The sequence below is a fragment of the Mixophyes fleayi genome, chromosome 2, assembly GCF_038048845.1.
Source record: "Mixophyes fleayi isolate aMixFle1 chromosome 2, aMixFle1.hap1, whole genome shotgun sequence".
Lineage (NCBI taxonomy): Eukaryota > Metazoa > Chordata > Amphibia > Anura > Limnodynastidae > Mixophyes > Mixophyes fleayi.
The window spans coordinates 316067070-316085206 of NC_134403.1; the positions used below are offsets into that span (position 1 = coordinate 316067070).

The following is an 18137-nucleotide window of genomic DNA, read 5'->3' on the forward strand; positions in this document are numbered from 1 at the left end:
TGGTGGCCACTGGTATTTAAGGCAATGAGGTCTGCTGCCTCATTGCTGGTTATAGCTCCTGTGTTCCAGTCTGCTAACCTGCTAGTTCCTGTCCTGTATCCTGATATCTCTATTTGACTCCCCGTGTATGACCCTTGGCTTTGATTTGGACCTTGCTCGTGTTTCCTGTGACCCTGATCTTTGACCTGTTTACCTGTTCTGCTATTTGCCTGTGACCCCTGACCTCAGCTTGTTCATCGATACTGTTGTCTGCTGCCGGCCCTTGACCTCTGCGTGGACCTGACTCCTCTTGCCTGGGTTCTCCCCAGCTGGTACGCACTTCACGACCCTCTGTCAGTCTGCGGCCCAGTCTGTCCCCACCATCAGGGGCTCCAGTGAACACCTGACTGGCAGAGTAGATTCCGGGTTGTGTTGTGCCGGCTGGAGGGGTTCCTAACAGTTATGTAAAATTGTAATGTACAATTGATGAGAAGGGTGTAGGTTATGCATATATTAAGGTTAGGGATCTTTATAAGGATCGAGAGGATGTAGGTTACAGTTCAGGTGACGATAGTTCATCCGAGTCGGAGAAGGAGCAGATGTATAAGTCGTTGAAAGAGCAGCGTCGCGTTGTAAGAGCTAATAGGATAATGAAGAAACTAGTGGGCCCCAGGGTGGATGCAGTAAGAAAGAGACTTGTGCAGGTGGAGTCGCAGAAAGAAAGTTTGTTCGTACAGAGAAACGATGTTTGTGTACTCTGGTTGTTACATGGCGGCATTCTCAGGCAGTGCAATGTGTATGCTAAAGCACACAAACTTTATTAATTCAGTTTAAAGAGAATACTGGGGGGTCAGTATGGTGGAAATATGATGAGGCTTTTAGATTGAAATCACAAGAGTAAAGGCCCATAAGTTTCAGAGTACGGGATACATATTTGGCTAAGATCACAGTGGTTCATCAGTGGAAAGGAATGGTGCAGCGATAAGGTTTGGAGCAGGGAGGCCAGTAAAGGTGAGCAGGATGCTAGAGTGGCTGGCTAGGTATCCAAAAAGGGAAGAAGCAGGTTTTTTATGGAAGGTTTTAGGATTTCTCTTACACGAAGCATCCCCCCATGAGGGGGAAGGGGGGATTCACAGGAATTTGAAGTCAATTAACATGCAATCTGCAATAGTCAGGGATAAGATTGTCAAGGAGCCGATATTGGACCGAATGGCTGGCCCGTTCCAGGAGCCCCCTATTTAGAATTTAGTCGTTTTACCTCTGGGGCTGGTTCCTAAGAAGGCAGCAGAAAATTTTAGGCTGATCCATCACTTATCTTACATGGCAGGGGCATCGGTTATCGATGCTCTGAACAGGACGAAGTGTTCGGTCCAATATCAATCCTTTGTCAGGGCTGTAAAAATGGATAAAAAGCATGGAAAAGGGGCCCTTATGGCAAAATTAGAGTCTGTCTTTTGAATGTTACCGCTGCACCCTGACAGCTTTAGATTGATGGGTTTGTCAGTCTGATGGGTATTATTTCATAGACAAGGGTTTGCCTTTATCTTCTTTTTGCAGTGGTGTTTTGAATGAAGCACAGGATGCAAAATCAGTGGTGCATGATTTTTTGGTGGCAGGGCCAACGGAGTCAGATCAGTGTAAGAACTGGCTGCGTGAGTTGGCGAATGTGCTTAAGTATTTTGAGTATTGGAGCTCTAGGGTCAGACATGTCAGGGGCAGTCACAAGCCACATTATCTCTATTGTTTTCTCTGTATCACTGAGTGTATATATACAGCTCCCTGGGACCAGCAAAACAGTCATCTCTGACCACAGTCTTCTGTACTGAAGGACTGTAGCTGGTACCAGTGGAGCGCAGCTGAGCGCGGCGTATGTATGTATGTATTTGGTATCGGCTGTATTGTACTTGTTTATTGAACTGCTAAACCTTTTTGCTTTTGCTAAATAAATTGCTTGTGCTTTGAAAACACATAAATCGCTTAGACAATGCTTATTGACAAACAATGAAAATACTTTAATAAAGTGTTATAAGGAGGAGTCGGGTAAAATTCCTCTAATATGATGTAAAAACTGAAAATGTTATACAGAAAACTTACTCCAAATTATTGCTGATAAAGGCGGTTCTCGTCTCTTCCGCTAATCTCTTACTTTCAGATAGACAGGTCAGCGGCTACTGTGTAAAGCTGCATCATTATACATGTCTGCAAATCTTACAAAAAAGGTTATAGCTCAGCATACTAAGGTGTCTACTTAGTAAAACTGTGTGGTGACAGTCAGGGCTGCCAAGAAGAATTCAGGGCCCGGGTACAACAAATTCATGGGGCCCCCCCTCATAGTCAAGTAAGCCCCAAAAAATTTTTGCGTCGCCTTACGGCGGCGCAAAATTTTTTAGGTGTATGGTCATACATTCAGGGGCGTAGCTAGCCAAACGGTGGTGCAAAATTTTGGGGAGGTGTGGTCATGCATTTGGGGGCGTGGCAAACGTGCCATTGGGGCGTGGCTAACATCAAAACCACTAGGCTCTCAATTCGCCGGAGCGTCACATATGTTCAAGCACTCCTGACTTTCAGGACATCTACCACCACAGTGTAGAATACAAACAATGCAGTGTGTACACAAACAGTTCAGTCTTGGCCCACACCTTACATTGGGCACAACATTCACCAAAAATTGCCATTGTCCCTACTAGAATCACAACATTTCACACACTGTGCTGCTCTCTCCTACCTGTTCTTCTCACTTTCTCCACCTGTGGCTGCTGCTTTCTTTAGTTGTAGCTTGTCCGGATCCAGAAATGTTGAAGGACCTATTTTGAAAAAAAAATGGCTACATTTAGAAAATTACAGCCAGCCCCGGCGTTAAATCAATAGCACCCACGATTAATAATTAGGCCTTCCTCCAGCCCCAACATTAAAATAATACTATTCACATTTAATAAATTTCCCTTCCTGCAAACAGCCCCAGCAATACCTATTTCCCGCAACCATCACTGCCATTAAATAATTCATAGTCACATTTAATAAATAGACCTCATTCTCCCTAAACTCACCCCAAGATTCAATAGCCCCCAAACCACCCCATCTTAAATTAATAGTCCCCACTATTAAATTGCCTTACCATCACCCTACAAACAAAATAGCGCCCATTAATTAGCCACCACCTACCGCACACACACTACATTGCAACAAGCCCCCTGTGCCATCACACACACAATACTGTGCCCCTTCATCACAACTACACTGTACCCCCTTATGCTCACACTGCGACCTCCATGCTGTTTTTCCCCCTTCTTTTTTACTTTGTGCCTCTCTCCCACTTTTTTTCCTCCTCTGTTCCTCTCTCCCACTTTTTTTATTCCTCTGTTCCTCTCTCCCACTTTTTTTCCCTCCTCTGTTCCTCTCTCCCCAATTTTTTTTTATTCCCCTGTGGCTCTCTCCTTTTTTTCCTCCTCTGTTCCTCTCGCCCACTTTTTTTTCCTCCTCTGTTTCTCTCTCCCCTTTCTTTATAGTACTGTCCCTCTCTGTTTTCCTCCCCTTGCCTCTCCGCTTCTTTACTTACCTTTTGTCAACTTCTTTCTTTATTTTTTTCTGCTCTTCTGTCTCCTCTTCTGTCTTCTTTCTTCCTGCTGGCTGCGGCGCTCCTCACTGACTGACGGGCGTGACTTGATGACGTCGAGCCCGGCAGTCAGTGTGAATGGAGGAGAGGAGGGACACTGCGCCGCGCGATCACGTGAGTAATGGCTTTTTTTTGGGGTTTTTTTCTTCCAGCTCCCAAGAAACCCAAGACCCCCCAACCCCCCCCCCCGCGGAAAAAAAAAAAAAAAAAAGTAAAAAAAAAAAAAAAGCAAAAGAGAAAAATAAAAAAAAAAGTAAAAAAAATTTAAATTAGCAGCGAGGGCCCGGCCCGGGCCCCCTGGCATGGTCGGGCCCGGGTAAACTGTACCCGCTCCCCCCCCCTCTCGGCGGCCCTGGTGACAGTAATTACAGTAATGTAATTTATCATGCAGGAACTGCTCTGGGAGCCCCAGCAAGGTCCCCCTTACCAGCATGAAGATATTTTGCTATTCACTGGCAACTTAAGGTTGTCGGCGAATGGAGAAAGTGCTATGCGAGTGACTGATTCAGTAAAGCAGGAGGGAATTCCTGGACCCCATTGCAAATGACAGGTAACTACGTCCTGAGATGGCATTTCCTTGCTGCGAAAAGCAGAGCTTTTGGCAGCTTAATACATTACAGAACGTTGCAGTCCCATACTGATATATATGGCATACTTGCTCACTTCTGAAACTACGATAACGCAATGGCATCACCACACCCCCTCCCATCTGTCACATGACTTCTCTTCCAGGATCTCCCGGAGAAGTCATGTAACAGGTAGGGAGGGGGTGTGGTGATGCCATTGCGTTATCGTAGCCCACCCCCTGCTAGGAAAAGCCAAAATTCATGCCATTTCTTAGCAGGGGCGGGGCTTAGTGATGCACAATGGCATCATTATGCCCCGAGTTCATCACTTCTGGGAGGATGCCTACTCTTCCAAGAGGATTTCCCGAAATTCAAGAGCCTTCCAGAAATTCTGAGAAAGTAAGCAAGTATGATATATGGGGTCTGGATTAGGAAACGTTAAATGGGTTATGGCAGGAGAAATCTTTCATTTCTTCTGCCATAAAATCTTCATAAATTGTGTGATGGCCATTTCAAGGAGAACTGCTTTGTATCTCCATGTTAATGAATGATCGCAGTTTAATAAATAAACCCCTTTCGTACAAGAACACTGGCTGGTTCCCAGGCAACGTAATGGCATACTTGCCAACTTTTCCTCGTTTGCTTCAGGGAGATCCCGTGGGAGGTGGTTTGTGCGGGGTGGGGCTTGACGAATCGCATAATTTTGGCCCCGCCCCCAAACAATTGTCACAATTTTGGCCAATTACAGTAGGAGGCTGGGCTAAGATGACGCGATATTTGCACCATTAAGCCCCACCCCCACCACTTATCTATTGCAGGGGCGAGAACCGAGAGGTTGCCCTGCTCTCCCGGGAGCCAGGGAGGTCTCCCAGAGATGCATTTCTTTTACATTTCTGTCTCCATTACTGAAGTCCTGTTGTCTTACCAGTCAGTCTTTGATTAAATCTTGGTCTCCATGAAAATGGCCACCTCCATAGGCATCAATACATGGACATAGGACACAATTTCTGAACAGTGTCATCCTGCCACAGATGGTGAAGCCAACCATGTCTTGTACTGGCTCTGCATCAGGTAGAATCCCAGACTCTTCAGGGAGTGAGGGAGATCACCCCTATTTCAGGGAGTCTCCCTGACATTCAGGGAGAGTTGGTAAGTATGCGTAATGCCCTAGCGATATATATTGACCCGTTGCTGGGATGGGTCGGCACCACAATAACAACTAAGCACAGCCCACGCTGACAGCAACTGTAGTATATCACTATAATGGGGTTCAGCTGGTGGGAGTTTAGTGGCCTTTAAGTAATGGTGATAAATTGGCCTGGAGGACAATCACCAAGCCAGCCCACCACCGTTTTCCCAGAACAGTCCTATTTTATTTACATAAAATATTTAACTCACAATACTTAGTTTCTCATAGTGTAAACTCCAATTAGACATAATTACAGGACAAGTGAAAATAGGATCCTATAACTAGACTACTTTATGACTTAGTAAACGTTAGGTCACATGGCTGTGACTGTTCTGTTTATATGTTTACTTGATGGGAGCCCGATCCATGCGCCCACTAGAAGGGCTGCTGCTAGTGTACCGGTGTCCGTCATGTAAATAAAGTTTTTGTAAAGGGGGGTGTAAGAGCCCAGCTCGGTGCGCGCTCCCGCTAGATGTGACGTGGCCGAGTGAGTCGCCGACATGGAGGTGGTGGCGCTGGTCCTGCTCTCTGTGCTGCTGGGGGGACTTGTCCTGCTGCTGCTCCCAGTATGGGGCAAAAAGACGAGAGAGGGCAGCGAAACGGAGCCGAGCGGTGAGTGTCAGCGGGGTGGCCGTACTACTGGATGTGATGGAGAGGTGTAAGAGACACTGTAGTGAATGAGTACTGACTGTAGACGTATAAAGGGGTGGGTAATACTGGGTAGAGAGCTGATAGCACACAGTACGTGTGTGTGTGTGTGTGTGTGTGTGTGTGTGTGTGTGTGTGTGTGTGTGTGTGTGTGTGTGTCCTTCACTGTATGCACATAGTAGGACATGTGGAACAGTGTGTCATTTGCAGTGTAAAGTACACTGATGTGTACAGTGCAGCCATGCACCGGGATGTAGTTCTGTGTACACTACTTCCAATGTAGGAGGCATGCTCTGTATAGTACAAATTACATCTGTAGTTGTGTGCAATGCAAATCCGCTCTGCAGCTGACCATGTACATAATAAACTGAAGTTTTCAAAGGAAGGGTCACCCTGTGCAGTGCAACTAAAGAGGGGTCCCCTGTGCTTTTTTTAAGCACTGTAACAGTGGCAGGGTATGCAGTCTAAAAGCATAAAACATCTAATACATTGTACCTTGTACCGTGTATATTGCGAATAATTGCTATCCCTTAGACATATATACTGAGTTATATGGGTAGTGTGCAGGATCACAATTAAAGTGGAGGGGTTTATAATTCTCATTTATTTATATAGCACTAGCCAATTCCGTAGTGCTTTACAATTAAGAACAAACATTGAAACAATACTGGGGAATACATGCAGACAGAGGTAAGCGGGCCCTGCATGCAAGCTTACAATCTATATAATTATGATAACTATTATGTATTTGACAAATTGCTTTGTCGTATAGCATTGGTTTTTATACAATTACTCTATTATATTTGTCACTCTATATTACCTGCTGCCTTTACAGCTCAGATAGCAAATGGACAAGCTGTTCCAGAGAAGCAGCCTACAAAGAAACAGAAACAGCAAAAACTGCGTAAAGAAAAGATTCAGCAACACACCTTCACCCACCCCCTCCTTGCATCTGCCCTCAAGGTACTCTCATTAATACTTAAAAATAGTTTTGTTCTGTATTTCACGTCATATAAACACATATACTGGAGTAAAGCTCATTTTACTGAACCTATAAATACAAACATGCTAAATGAAAATATATTGTTTATTGTAAAACATTTACAGACTGCAAGTACATCATTAACATATGTTAAATTTCTAAAACCACATTAATAAGTGCGACATACAACTCCCAGTATAAAAAGAATGTATCCTGATGTGACGTTAACGGAACAGATACCCTTAAATAAGGAAAGCCTTTCTTGGTATTAATGTACCGCAGTCGAGGTCACTGGTGATCAGTGTTATCTCTGACGGTAACCTCTCCTGATGTATGAGGTATTGCAATAATGATTTCTATGGCCGGCAAAAACACCACATTTTTCCACAATAGGGCTTCTCCCTTTCATTAATAGACTCCTAAGTTCTTATCTAGGATGATTTTTGCTTTGTAAATACATTGTATCCTAGCTGTATTAAAACATCAGTTCCCAGGATAATGGGAGTGTATTGTAATTTACCCACTCAGATCCCTATCTAAGCGTGTGCTTAATTAATAATTGAATTGTTAATGTTTGTATGTCTCCTCCAGGCTCACAGTGGGAATGTGACATGTTTGGATTTCAGCAGTAATGGTAAATACTTGGCTTCGTGTTCTGATGACAGAACTGTCAGAATATGGAGTACCAAGGACTTCCTTGAACGTGAGCACCACTGTATGAGAGCCAATATGGAGTTTGACCATGCCACACATGTCCGGTTTAGTCCTGACTGCAGGTAATGTGATGATGGGACTTTACTTCCTAGTCCACTTTTATGCATGTACCGATAATTGTGGTAGACAGTAATAACTATATTTTTGTGGACGCTAAAAAGACGTTGATATGTATAAAGTAAGATATAGGCCATATAATGAATCCCAGGTCAGTGTTCTCCCCAGCACCTATTTCTCGGGTGCTGCACCCGGCTGTTTTTACTTGTCACCCGGCTCTTCGAGCCCAATAGAGGCTTTTTATAATAGAATTAATCATTGTTTCTCCTATTAGAAGAGGCACTTTGTGAGCAGTACAGCCAGCAGTGTGTGTTAGACCACTGACCACCAGCCTGACCAGTCCTGGCAGGAGTGGGCAATAACATCCAACAGTTTTCAATATTACTGCAAAGTATTACGCTGCCCCCCACCTTGCTACTTAATGCCACCTGGCTGGCAAAGTTTTCTGAGGAGAACACCGCAGGTAAAACCTATATATTTTAGTTACTTTTAATTGATTGTTTTGAAAATGGTTGGTGGCAGTCTCATGGAGACTAGCCGTAATGATCTGACTCCGACCTGACCCTGAAGGCTTCTAATAACGCTAGACTTTAATAGGAATTAAACCACAGGCGTTGGTTCTTCAACACACTTCAGCCAATGTTAACAAACAGTTTTGCTGTCAGCAAGGCATCCAAAGAGGAAAAAAAAGTCTGAAGCAATACTGTTGCCTGAAATTTTAACAAAATAGGTAACAAAAAAGTATATATTCTGATTTTTTTTTTTTTCCTGTCTTTTAATGTGCTGAATAAAGTATTTGGATACAGGGCTATTTTGGCATTTTTAGGCGCTGTATATTGCTTAATTTAGACTATCTCCTGGTGAATAGCCCTTTGATGGACGTAACCTCCAGTGTTATCAAGAATGCATTAAAGAATTCTATTGTCCAGGTATAGTACCTGGAAAAACTGTAATTGCCATGGTTTCTACAGTAGATGCTTTTTTGTGTTTACAAAAATATATATAAAACAAAAGCCCTTGCAGTAGTAAATCAGTCTATCACCACTCTGGTACATGAAATAAAAGATTTCTGGAACATGTGAGCTCTGGTAATATAGTGTGCTCCTTAATGTGATCACTACGTTATATAGAGTAGTAGCTACGTTAGCATGGTTTATATGCAGAAGACCATCTTGCTGTAATCTATGTAATGCAGGTATAAATGTAAGTATGCACGTTTTGAAAGTGCTTGCAAGGATTTTGGCAAATCAGTAGTTATGAAACAAACATCCCTATGGACCCTGTACAAACAATGAACAGTTTTTTACTTTGAGCACTGTGCCTTTCTAATATATGGTTATTGACTATTCCAGCACAGTATTTACTACTTCTTACATTTTGTTGTTCTTACTTTTTTTAATCGTAAGAGCTTTTATAGTTTGTTTGGCAAACGGAGAGACAATCAGGGTATTTAAAATGACCAAGAAAGAAGACACTTTCATCTTCTCCGCTGCCCATGGTGACTTCCAGAAGAAACATAAAGCCTCCATCATTAACATTGGAATAGCAGAAACAGGTGTGTATTGATGGCCATGTCAGCTGAAAAAATGAATGGTGTCTTACTATGTTTTGCTTCAAACTGACTTCTCATCCCCAAACAAAACATGTCTTTAAAATATACTAAAATTTTCTACTTAACCACTTGCTGACCAAACAATGTGTTAAAGTTGCAGTTCGATGGCGGTTTGCTCTACTGCTGTTTTAAAGTATCCTGTGGATGGTATATGGGACTATGTCTTTCGGATCTGGCACGTTGCTTGCGGCATGTAGTGTTGAAAGGGAACAATATGTGTTTCTTCCTTGTTTAAATATAAAATCCTTTTGTGTCCCTGCAATGACATCACAAGTACTCTGCCCTGCAGGGGGCAGCACAGGACAATCCTGGTCTCCTGCATTACATTTCATCCTTTTTTTTTAATTTATTTTTTATTGTTTTATTGCAAGAATTTGAAAGGAAAAAGAAAACAAGCATGCATCGCCTATCACAGATTACACATATTGGAAATGCAAACGATCCTTCATACGTTTCCAAAAATATCAATAACCGATAGATCACAGAAAACATCACATTTACAATATATAAACAAATATTTTACAATACAGAAACATTATTGACATATGGTAACATGGGTGTCTGCGGGCCTACTATAGTAGGCTAGGTCTCACCATTGATCTCAAGGCATAAGGAGAATTGGTCCATTTGTTCCAGATGCTGTCAAATTTTAAATAAATTTTCTACAAGTTATACAAATATTACATGCCCCACTGTTTCATTGATTAATTTAATCCAATCTCGAATATTTGGACTTCAAGGAGCCATCCACAACCTGGCTATACAAACCTTGGCTATCAAATACATTTGTTATATACTGTTGTCACCTATTTATCAAGTCTTCCGGTTTTAGCCCAAAATCAGGTACCTGGTAAATATAGGTGTATCCTCACACTTCACTTGATGGCTTTAGTCCAAAAGATTCTTTTTATTTAGGCCATTGAAGAGGAGATGCCCAAAACTTCCAGATGCATCACCACACTTCGGACAATTTGTTCTTTGCCAGCTTCTAAATCTCGCCAATCTAACAGGAGTGGGATATGTTCTGTGGAGAATGTATACTACAGTTGATTCCTTTATACTGTAATAAAGAGGCAGCTCTATTAAATCAGTTTTACACGGAGCATTCTGTAGTGCTGGTGAACAGGGATAAGACCCATGAAAAAAGTAGAATGTTATACTAAAACTTTTTTTCATGATTAAATGGATCTAAATATATTTTCCAAAAAGTCATATCTTCCACAGGAAAAAGAATATAAACCTTACTTTCGTGAGTTAAGAAAAGAGGAGAGGGGGGGGGGGGTTATTCCTGATGAAGTGGACAAACAAGCAAACTCTAAAATGGACTTTATTCTGAAAAGTTTTTTGTTTGTTTTTTAAAAAGTGCATAAGTGTTTTTAATAAAATGTCAAAACATAGTAATGAGTAGAACTTAGGCAACTGCTTTATATTCTGTGCTATACTAGTATTGTTAATGTGCACAGATTTTGATCTATACATTATTACATCATGACACAGGAAACACTGTTGCTGCTGTTTAGAGGCTTATGCACCATAAAATTAGTTGTCTGTAAAATGTGAGCTACGTTGCCTCTTAAATATCACTATTTATTTATTTTTTTTACTAATCTACAATGGTGACATTTATTTTCACTTGTTTTTCTACAGGGAAGTTTATCATGACTGCATCAAGTGATACCAGCATCTTGATTTGGGACTTGAAGGGTGAAATACTTGCATCTATCAATACCAACCAAGTGACAAATGCGTATGCTAGTGTCTCACCTTGTGGGAGGTAAGGAATACTCTGTCACTCCTCAGATTGCTTACAAATTAAGGGCTGTGTTTAGAGATAAAAAGGCAGGGAGGATATCTATGCACAAAATGAGATGTAGAGTTCATACAAATGTGATAGCCCACTGACTGTTCTGTTTTTGGTTACACGCCTGTAACATTTTGTATTTTATTGGGTTTGGCTAACTAAAGCAATAAGCTGGTGTACAATAGTTGTGGCGCTTAAAAATCTTAGTGCAGATAAAATGAACTGTTTTTTTTCACACAAACTATTTCAGGGTATCAGCAAACTATATCATTGTAATGTTCTTAATACAGAGAAGGCTTACAGGGCTTGCAAAATGTATTTTTCTAATATATCTCTCTTGGCAAACAGATAAAACCCGTATTGCACATGTCTCATCCATTTGTCTACCTAATCATTCTATTAAAATGTGTGATTTAGAATAGAAAATGGTCAGTGTGTTTGATTTCATTTTATTTTTTTTATTCCCCACACAAGAGTTGGCAGAAAAAACCCTTGATATAATATTATAGAATAGAAAAGATGACCGTTCTTAAGACACTTCTTTTCCTCCGGATTGATAGAATATTTCCGTAGGGTGTTTAACAGAACCTATTCGTGCAAAACGCATTAAGAAAGTAAGGGAAATGTGTTTGTTGTCTCGTAACCCCCCACACACAATTTAAATGTCATGTTTTTCTTAGGTTTGTTGGGAGCTGCGGCTTTACGCCAGATGTGAAGGTTTGGGAGGTCTGCTATAATAAGTCTGGAGGTTTTCGTGAAGTCTGTCGGGCGTTCGAGTTGAAAGGCCACTCCGCTGGTGTATGTGGATTTGCTTTTTCCAATGACTCCAGCAGGTTAGTCAGTTTCTTCATTCCAGTGGAACAAAGTAACCAGCTGTAACTCTGACTATCCTCACTTTCAGCAATATTCTTATGTACATCATGATAAGCAATATATTCGAGAATAATAGTATAGAGATACTAGTGCTTTCTGTATTATGTTTCTGATCAGTATTATGTTTCTGACCAGTGAGTACTAAAGGATGCTCTAAACATGGAATTACTGCACCTTTTGTATTGGAATCTATTCTATGTAGAGTCGGGGATTGTCTGACTTAGATTTGCTGTAAAACTTATCCCACACTACAGGCATTCTAATACGTGTAAACGGAGGAAGGAAAACATTGTTTTATTAAGACCAAAGATTCATTGACCAAAACATGTACTATTTATAATTCCTATTTTCCCCCAAAGGATGGCAACAGTGTCTAAAGATGGGACATGGAAGCTGTGGAATACGGATGTTGAGTACAAGAAGCAGCAAGACCCCTACCTGCTGTACACAGGCAGATGGTCCGGGAAAGAGCCTTGCCGTATTGCACTGTCTCCAGATGCCCGTGTTGTTGCTATTTCAAGTGTGTCTGATATCACAATGTACAGTGCACAAACAGGAGAGATTGAGGAAGAGTTCCACTCTGTGCATGGACAAGTTATCTCAGACCTTGCTTTTGATACTAGCAATAAGTTCCTGGTATCCACTGGAGATCGTGCTATACGTGTCTTCCATAACACAGCTGGATATAGAGCTGCTATCTCTGACATGAAGGACATGTTTAAGAAAGCCACAAACAAGGGCACAAAGGACAGGCTACAGCAACAAATTAAAGATGCACAAAGTGCACTAGATGCTGTGTGCAAACAGAGGAACTGAGAGACTCTGTTTTTAGCCTTGTTTTTATATGGAAAATTATACATGCTGCACCAATTAAAAGATTTCTGTGGAATTTAGTTATCTGTGCCTTAACAGTGCTTTTGACTCCATCCTTTTCTCGTGTTTAGTGTCCTTCCAGTTGCGGCCACCAGATGGCGACTTATAACCTGGCAGATACATTATAAAGTGATGAGCAATGTGATCTTTTCAGGATCCACATATGTGGTCTTTATCAAAGAAATGCCATGATTTTTTCAGATGGGCTATGAAGGCTGATATGTTTTAACTAAAAAGCTAGTGTTGCCAGTAACAATTGATTAGACAACTCATCAAATGACCTGGCACCTTTTTATATTACCAATTTATTCCCTTGCATTGAAGCATCAGATTATGAATACTCCATGGCATATGCAGAAGATCTGTGTGTGCAATTAATCCTGCTGCTACCTTTTGAGGTCTAGCATTAAATATTTATATAGTCATTAGCTGGTCATCCAGGCAATAAGATATAATACACTGATTTTGCTAATTGCTAACAAGATTGTATACTACCATTGGACAGGAACACATGAAAAAATATTTCACCATTGTGATCATTTCTAATTGAAGACTGAACTACTCAATCTACCTTTTTTGAAGTCTTTTTAGAAAGTTACTAATATCGGGTAATGTTGTTTGTGTTCTTTATATGTTAAAATAATTGATTGCATTGCATAAGGCATCTTATGGAGTTTAGAAGAAGCAGGCTGTAAGATGTAGAATAAAAATATTTTGCTATAAGGTGTATATATTTTTGCTAAATGCCCCATCCTTGCATTTTGTCTGTTTTAAAGGTACAGTAGAGCGCAAAATTCCCTGAAGTGCCCTAAGTAAATTGCAGGAGTGTCTGGTTACATGGCCATAAAGGTGGGGCACTTCTTAAAGATCTTACTATTATAAGGAGGGGAAATATAAATTCAGTGCTCACCCCAGCAATTAATTCCTGGGTTAAGCCCAACAGAGTCCTATTATAACAGACACTATGTGAGCACTACAGCCAGCAGTGTGTGTTAAACCAGTCCTGGCGAGTGTGGGCAATATCCTCCAATATTTTTCAATATTATTGTAAAGTATTACACTGCCCACAGCCAGCTGGCAACATTTTCTGGGGAGAACACTGGTAGAAATGATTTTTAATATTGCCTCTTATGAATATAAATTTACCATACAGATCAGACTACACCTGGTCGAGGACAAAATTGAAACCATTCTTAATTAGAATGGATACTCCTTTAGACTGCTTACAGCCATCATGCATCAATATTGCTATATGGGGCTACGGAAAGAAATAACGAGGCATGAGAATTTTGAGAAGGCAATCGTCCAAGGTGTCCGACCCTGCACAGAAACAAAGAACAGCAGAAGCACCAAGTATCTCAGGTAAAATGGCATTTGGAGGACCAGACCAGGTGTATACACAAAGAATAGTAGAACCAAATAAAAAGAGAACTCCCTAAACCACAACAAAAAACCTCAGAATCACCATGTCATCCACCAAAACCACCTAATGACTTCCCACCTACAAAAGTGAAACTAGGAGGACCCTAGAAGAAAACAAGTGAGAATTAGATTTAGTAGCTTAATAGCAAGAGACCCTCTTATGAAATGAGTTACTGTGAAGATTATCAAGCAACATATTGAATAGGAGCTGTCTTACTGGCCAGGCTAGAAGAGGCTACAAACAAAAAGAATGTAACTCCCCCAGAGCTGGCTTAAAAACATACTAGCATGGTCCTGAAGCCTATTATCCAGCATCTCTGTTTCATCACAAGTGTTATTTTTAGTTATGAGGCGCCATAAAGGGTCCGAAGCCCGTACATGACATATACAGAAAGCGGTGATCCATGACACAACATGAAGAACAAAATACAAAGACCAGACATAGTGAATGAATAAAAAAAAAATACAGGTAACATGGTGATGCAGATCAAATTTGACGGTAGGATCGTGGATTTATATCATCTCTTGTTGTGTTGTATTGTTTTTATCAAGAATCTTTGTGGTACGCGCATAAGGAGTATTCAGCTCCTGTTTCACTTTTGTTTATGGTACCAAAGGTATCTTAATAAATGGTATTATACTATGTTTGCGCCATTTTTCATTTATGTGAGGTGCTGGACTTCCAAGGAAGCAAGCTTCATAAGTCTTTGATAAAACCTGATTTCAAGGGGAATTCTGTAAGCATAATCCCTCAGGGGGTCCCTTCACGTGGTGGATTGAATTACATTCACTTGGGAGAGGGCTCCCTTTTGGACAGCATTTGCCTATGTATTTCTGTACTATATGTATGGTTTTTATTTTCATTTTTAGAACATCCATTGATATTCTGTGTGAAACCCTATTAGCGCTCTAAGGTATTTTATTTTGTGCTTTGTATTTTGGGTATTTGTGGATATCCCTCTATATCTTGGGTAGCTTGGAGTTATACATTAGCGCTCTGGATCCATTTCTGGATTTACTACTCTCTCTGTTTATATTCAAAGCAGTACAGTATTCTTGCTTCCATTCCTGGACTTTTCAGAATGACATTCTGTGAAAGTGGTTCCAATCCAACTTGCGCCTAGCCACTCATTAGATTGTTACCTCAGACATCAGTCCCTTCTGTGAAGTTACAGGATAGAATCTGAACAGGGGTCGGGGCTTCTTGCACCTGGGACTAGACCCTTGTAGCAATGGATGCCAGTCTTCAGGGTTGGGTGGCAGTGGCACTACATCTACAGCTTCAGAGTCTCTGGTCCAGCGAGGAGTCGGAGCTCCCAATCAATGTTCTAGAGCTCAGTTGACAACAATTCTGCTTCGGGTTCAGATCTTTCTGATCAACAGACTAATTTGATTTCAATCCGACAATACCATGGCTGTGCCATATATCAATCAGGGGAGCCCCTGAAGCCAGAAGGAGTTGGATTTCCTCAGCAGATCCACCCAGAATACCATCAGATCATGGAAAGGTGGGGTCAGCCAGAGATCGACATGCAGGCCTTCCAACTGAACCTCAAGCTGGAACGAGTATAGTGGGACTTTTGCCTGATATACCGTACATTTTTCCTTTGATAGCCATGCTTCCTCTTGTGCTCAAGGAGGGCCAAGAAGAAATGAGTTTCAGTGATCTTAGGGGTGCCAGATTGGCCAAAGAGTCTGATACTCTGACATACAAGAGATTGCAGCAGAAACCAGATGGCTACTACCACTAAAGGACAATCTTTCTTCTCAAGCTCTTTTTACACCCAGATCTAGCTTGGCTGTCAATCAGGAGTCTGAGAGCTAAGGGTTTTTCCGAAAAGTTGGTTTAGACTATGTTAAAGGCCAGAATGCCTGTTCCTGCCAAAGATACTGTGAGGATATGGGTTTTTAGAACCTTAGTTCACTAGCCCCCCCATAGGTTCAGAAATCACACAGGCAAGGAGGAGAACGAAAGATACAACACTATCTTTACTTTTCTTTCAGTAAAACAGAATATAAAACTACACACTTTAAACAATAGGTCAGCAGATCACCAGTGTCAATAGGAGTCCCAGCAAGATTCCCCACCCACCTTAGCCATGCAAAAGTTGTCAACAGACAGTCTTGGTATCTTGTTGTTCACTTGACCAACTCTCCACCAACATGGTGGGACTCTGGGTATCAGTCTCCCCACTCCTGTTTGCGCACCAATTTATCCATCTCCCGATGGATTGAGGTGATGACAGGTCCCATGATGGAGCCATAGTCTGTTAACCCAGGTACAAGACAATGATGATAACCGGGGGTGCTGCTAGAGAACAAACTCAACTCCAGTCTACCCCACACCTTCCAGGAATCAATCCTCAGAATGAATAACCCCTTTTCCCCCTGGAGCAGCTGCTTATATCCATGCTTAAATTCCCACTGGGTTTTCTCCTCCCCAGGCAAACCCTTAGGTTTCTCCTTCTTAAACATTGATGGGTGCTGGGCCAGGGGGTTGGAGTGGGAGTGGAGATGAGCTGGCATTCCACAGTGGCTCCCCTGCTGTGTCCCTGTCTGCACCAGTACAGTGGAAGACAATGGGTAATAACTTATCTTTCCCCACCTCCAGATCTTGGAAAACAGTCCCTCCTGAAATTAATCTGTTACACATCAGGGATTCCAGCTGTCCCTCACTTCCTGTCCCTGCCTTCTTACTCCCAACCTGTATCCACAATAAGTTCTCCCCCTGTCTGCTGGGCGCAATCTAAGAACTGGTCCTGGGGTGACAGCCCATCCCTGCGCACTGACGGGTTGGTGGGTAGATGTTATCTTGGCAGTGTGGCCCAGTCCCGTCACAGATACACGTTTCTGGCTTGATGTGGTCAGATGGATATAAAGCTTCTTGGACAGGACTTCCTTTACGAAAAACAGATTCTCTTCTAGTGCTTTACGATGTGCAGAATAGGGGTTGACCGGTGACTAATCAAACAATTGCCAGATTGATCATAGCTGTAATTCATCAGGCTTACATCAGTGAAGGAAAACTGGTACCAGAAAATATCTCTGCTCACTCTACCAGATCAGTAACATTCTTGGGTGGCGCAACATGGAGCCTCGGCCGAACAGCTATGTCGGGCAGCCTCGGCCGAGCAGCTATGTCGGGCAGCCTCGGCCGAGCAGCTATGTCGGGCAGCCTCCTGGTCCGATATCCATTCTTTTACAAAATCTATCCGTTCAACATTTTTGTGTCCAAGGATGCTAACTTTAGATTTTTGGGGAGGGAGGGTATACTGACACACAGCTGCTTTGTATACAGCTGTGTCTGAGTATATCCTCCCTTATTGGCAGTCCTGGAATGTCCCCATGGTTGCAGTGTACCCCAGCATGGATGAAAGAAAAGAGAATTTTTGTACTTTACATTAAATACATTTTTCTGATTCAATCTAGGAGACACTTTTCTTTATGCTTCAGTTATATTATTGCTAATGTTATGTTTGTGGAGAGTTTTTATTTCACTTGTTCTCTCTTTGCCCAATTCTTTGGGCTTTAATAATTATAAAATGGAGAATATTCATGAGGGAGTTATAGATTAAGTCAGTAGTTCCCAAATGTTTGCAGTTCGCGGCACCCTTAGAGTCTCCAAATTTTTTCAAGGCACCCCTTCAAAATAATTATTGAGCAGTCCTGTTTTAGAAGTAGTTGGGTCAAAAAAATTGTAATAAGTATTTAGGTCAGGACAGAAATACTTATTTAGTTGTATGCAAAAATGCCCCCTCTGCATCCAGACACTCTGCCCTCAGGCACTCTGCCCCCTCTGCATCCAGAC

At 41.8% G+C, this 18137-nt stretch overlaps 1 protein-coding gene across 1 annotated transcript; it reads left to right on the top strand.

Annotated features, from left to right (window-relative positions):
- Window positions 1-5771: 5771 nt before the first annotated feature.
- TBL2 (transducin beta like 2) lies at window positions 5772-12927 on the top strand. The gene is made up of 7 exons (XM_075196642.1): window positions 5772-5959; window positions 6831-6958; window positions 7569-7753; window positions 9155-9303; window positions 11008-11134; window positions 11842-11994; window positions 12394-12927. The coding sequence occupies exons 1-7, from the start codon at window positions 5848-5850 to the stop codon at window positions 12848-12850; spliced, it is 1311 nt and encodes a 436-aa protein (XP_075052743.1). The 5' UTR covers window positions 5772-5847; the 3' UTR covers window positions 12851-12927.
- Window positions 12928-18137: the final 5210 nt, after the last annotated feature.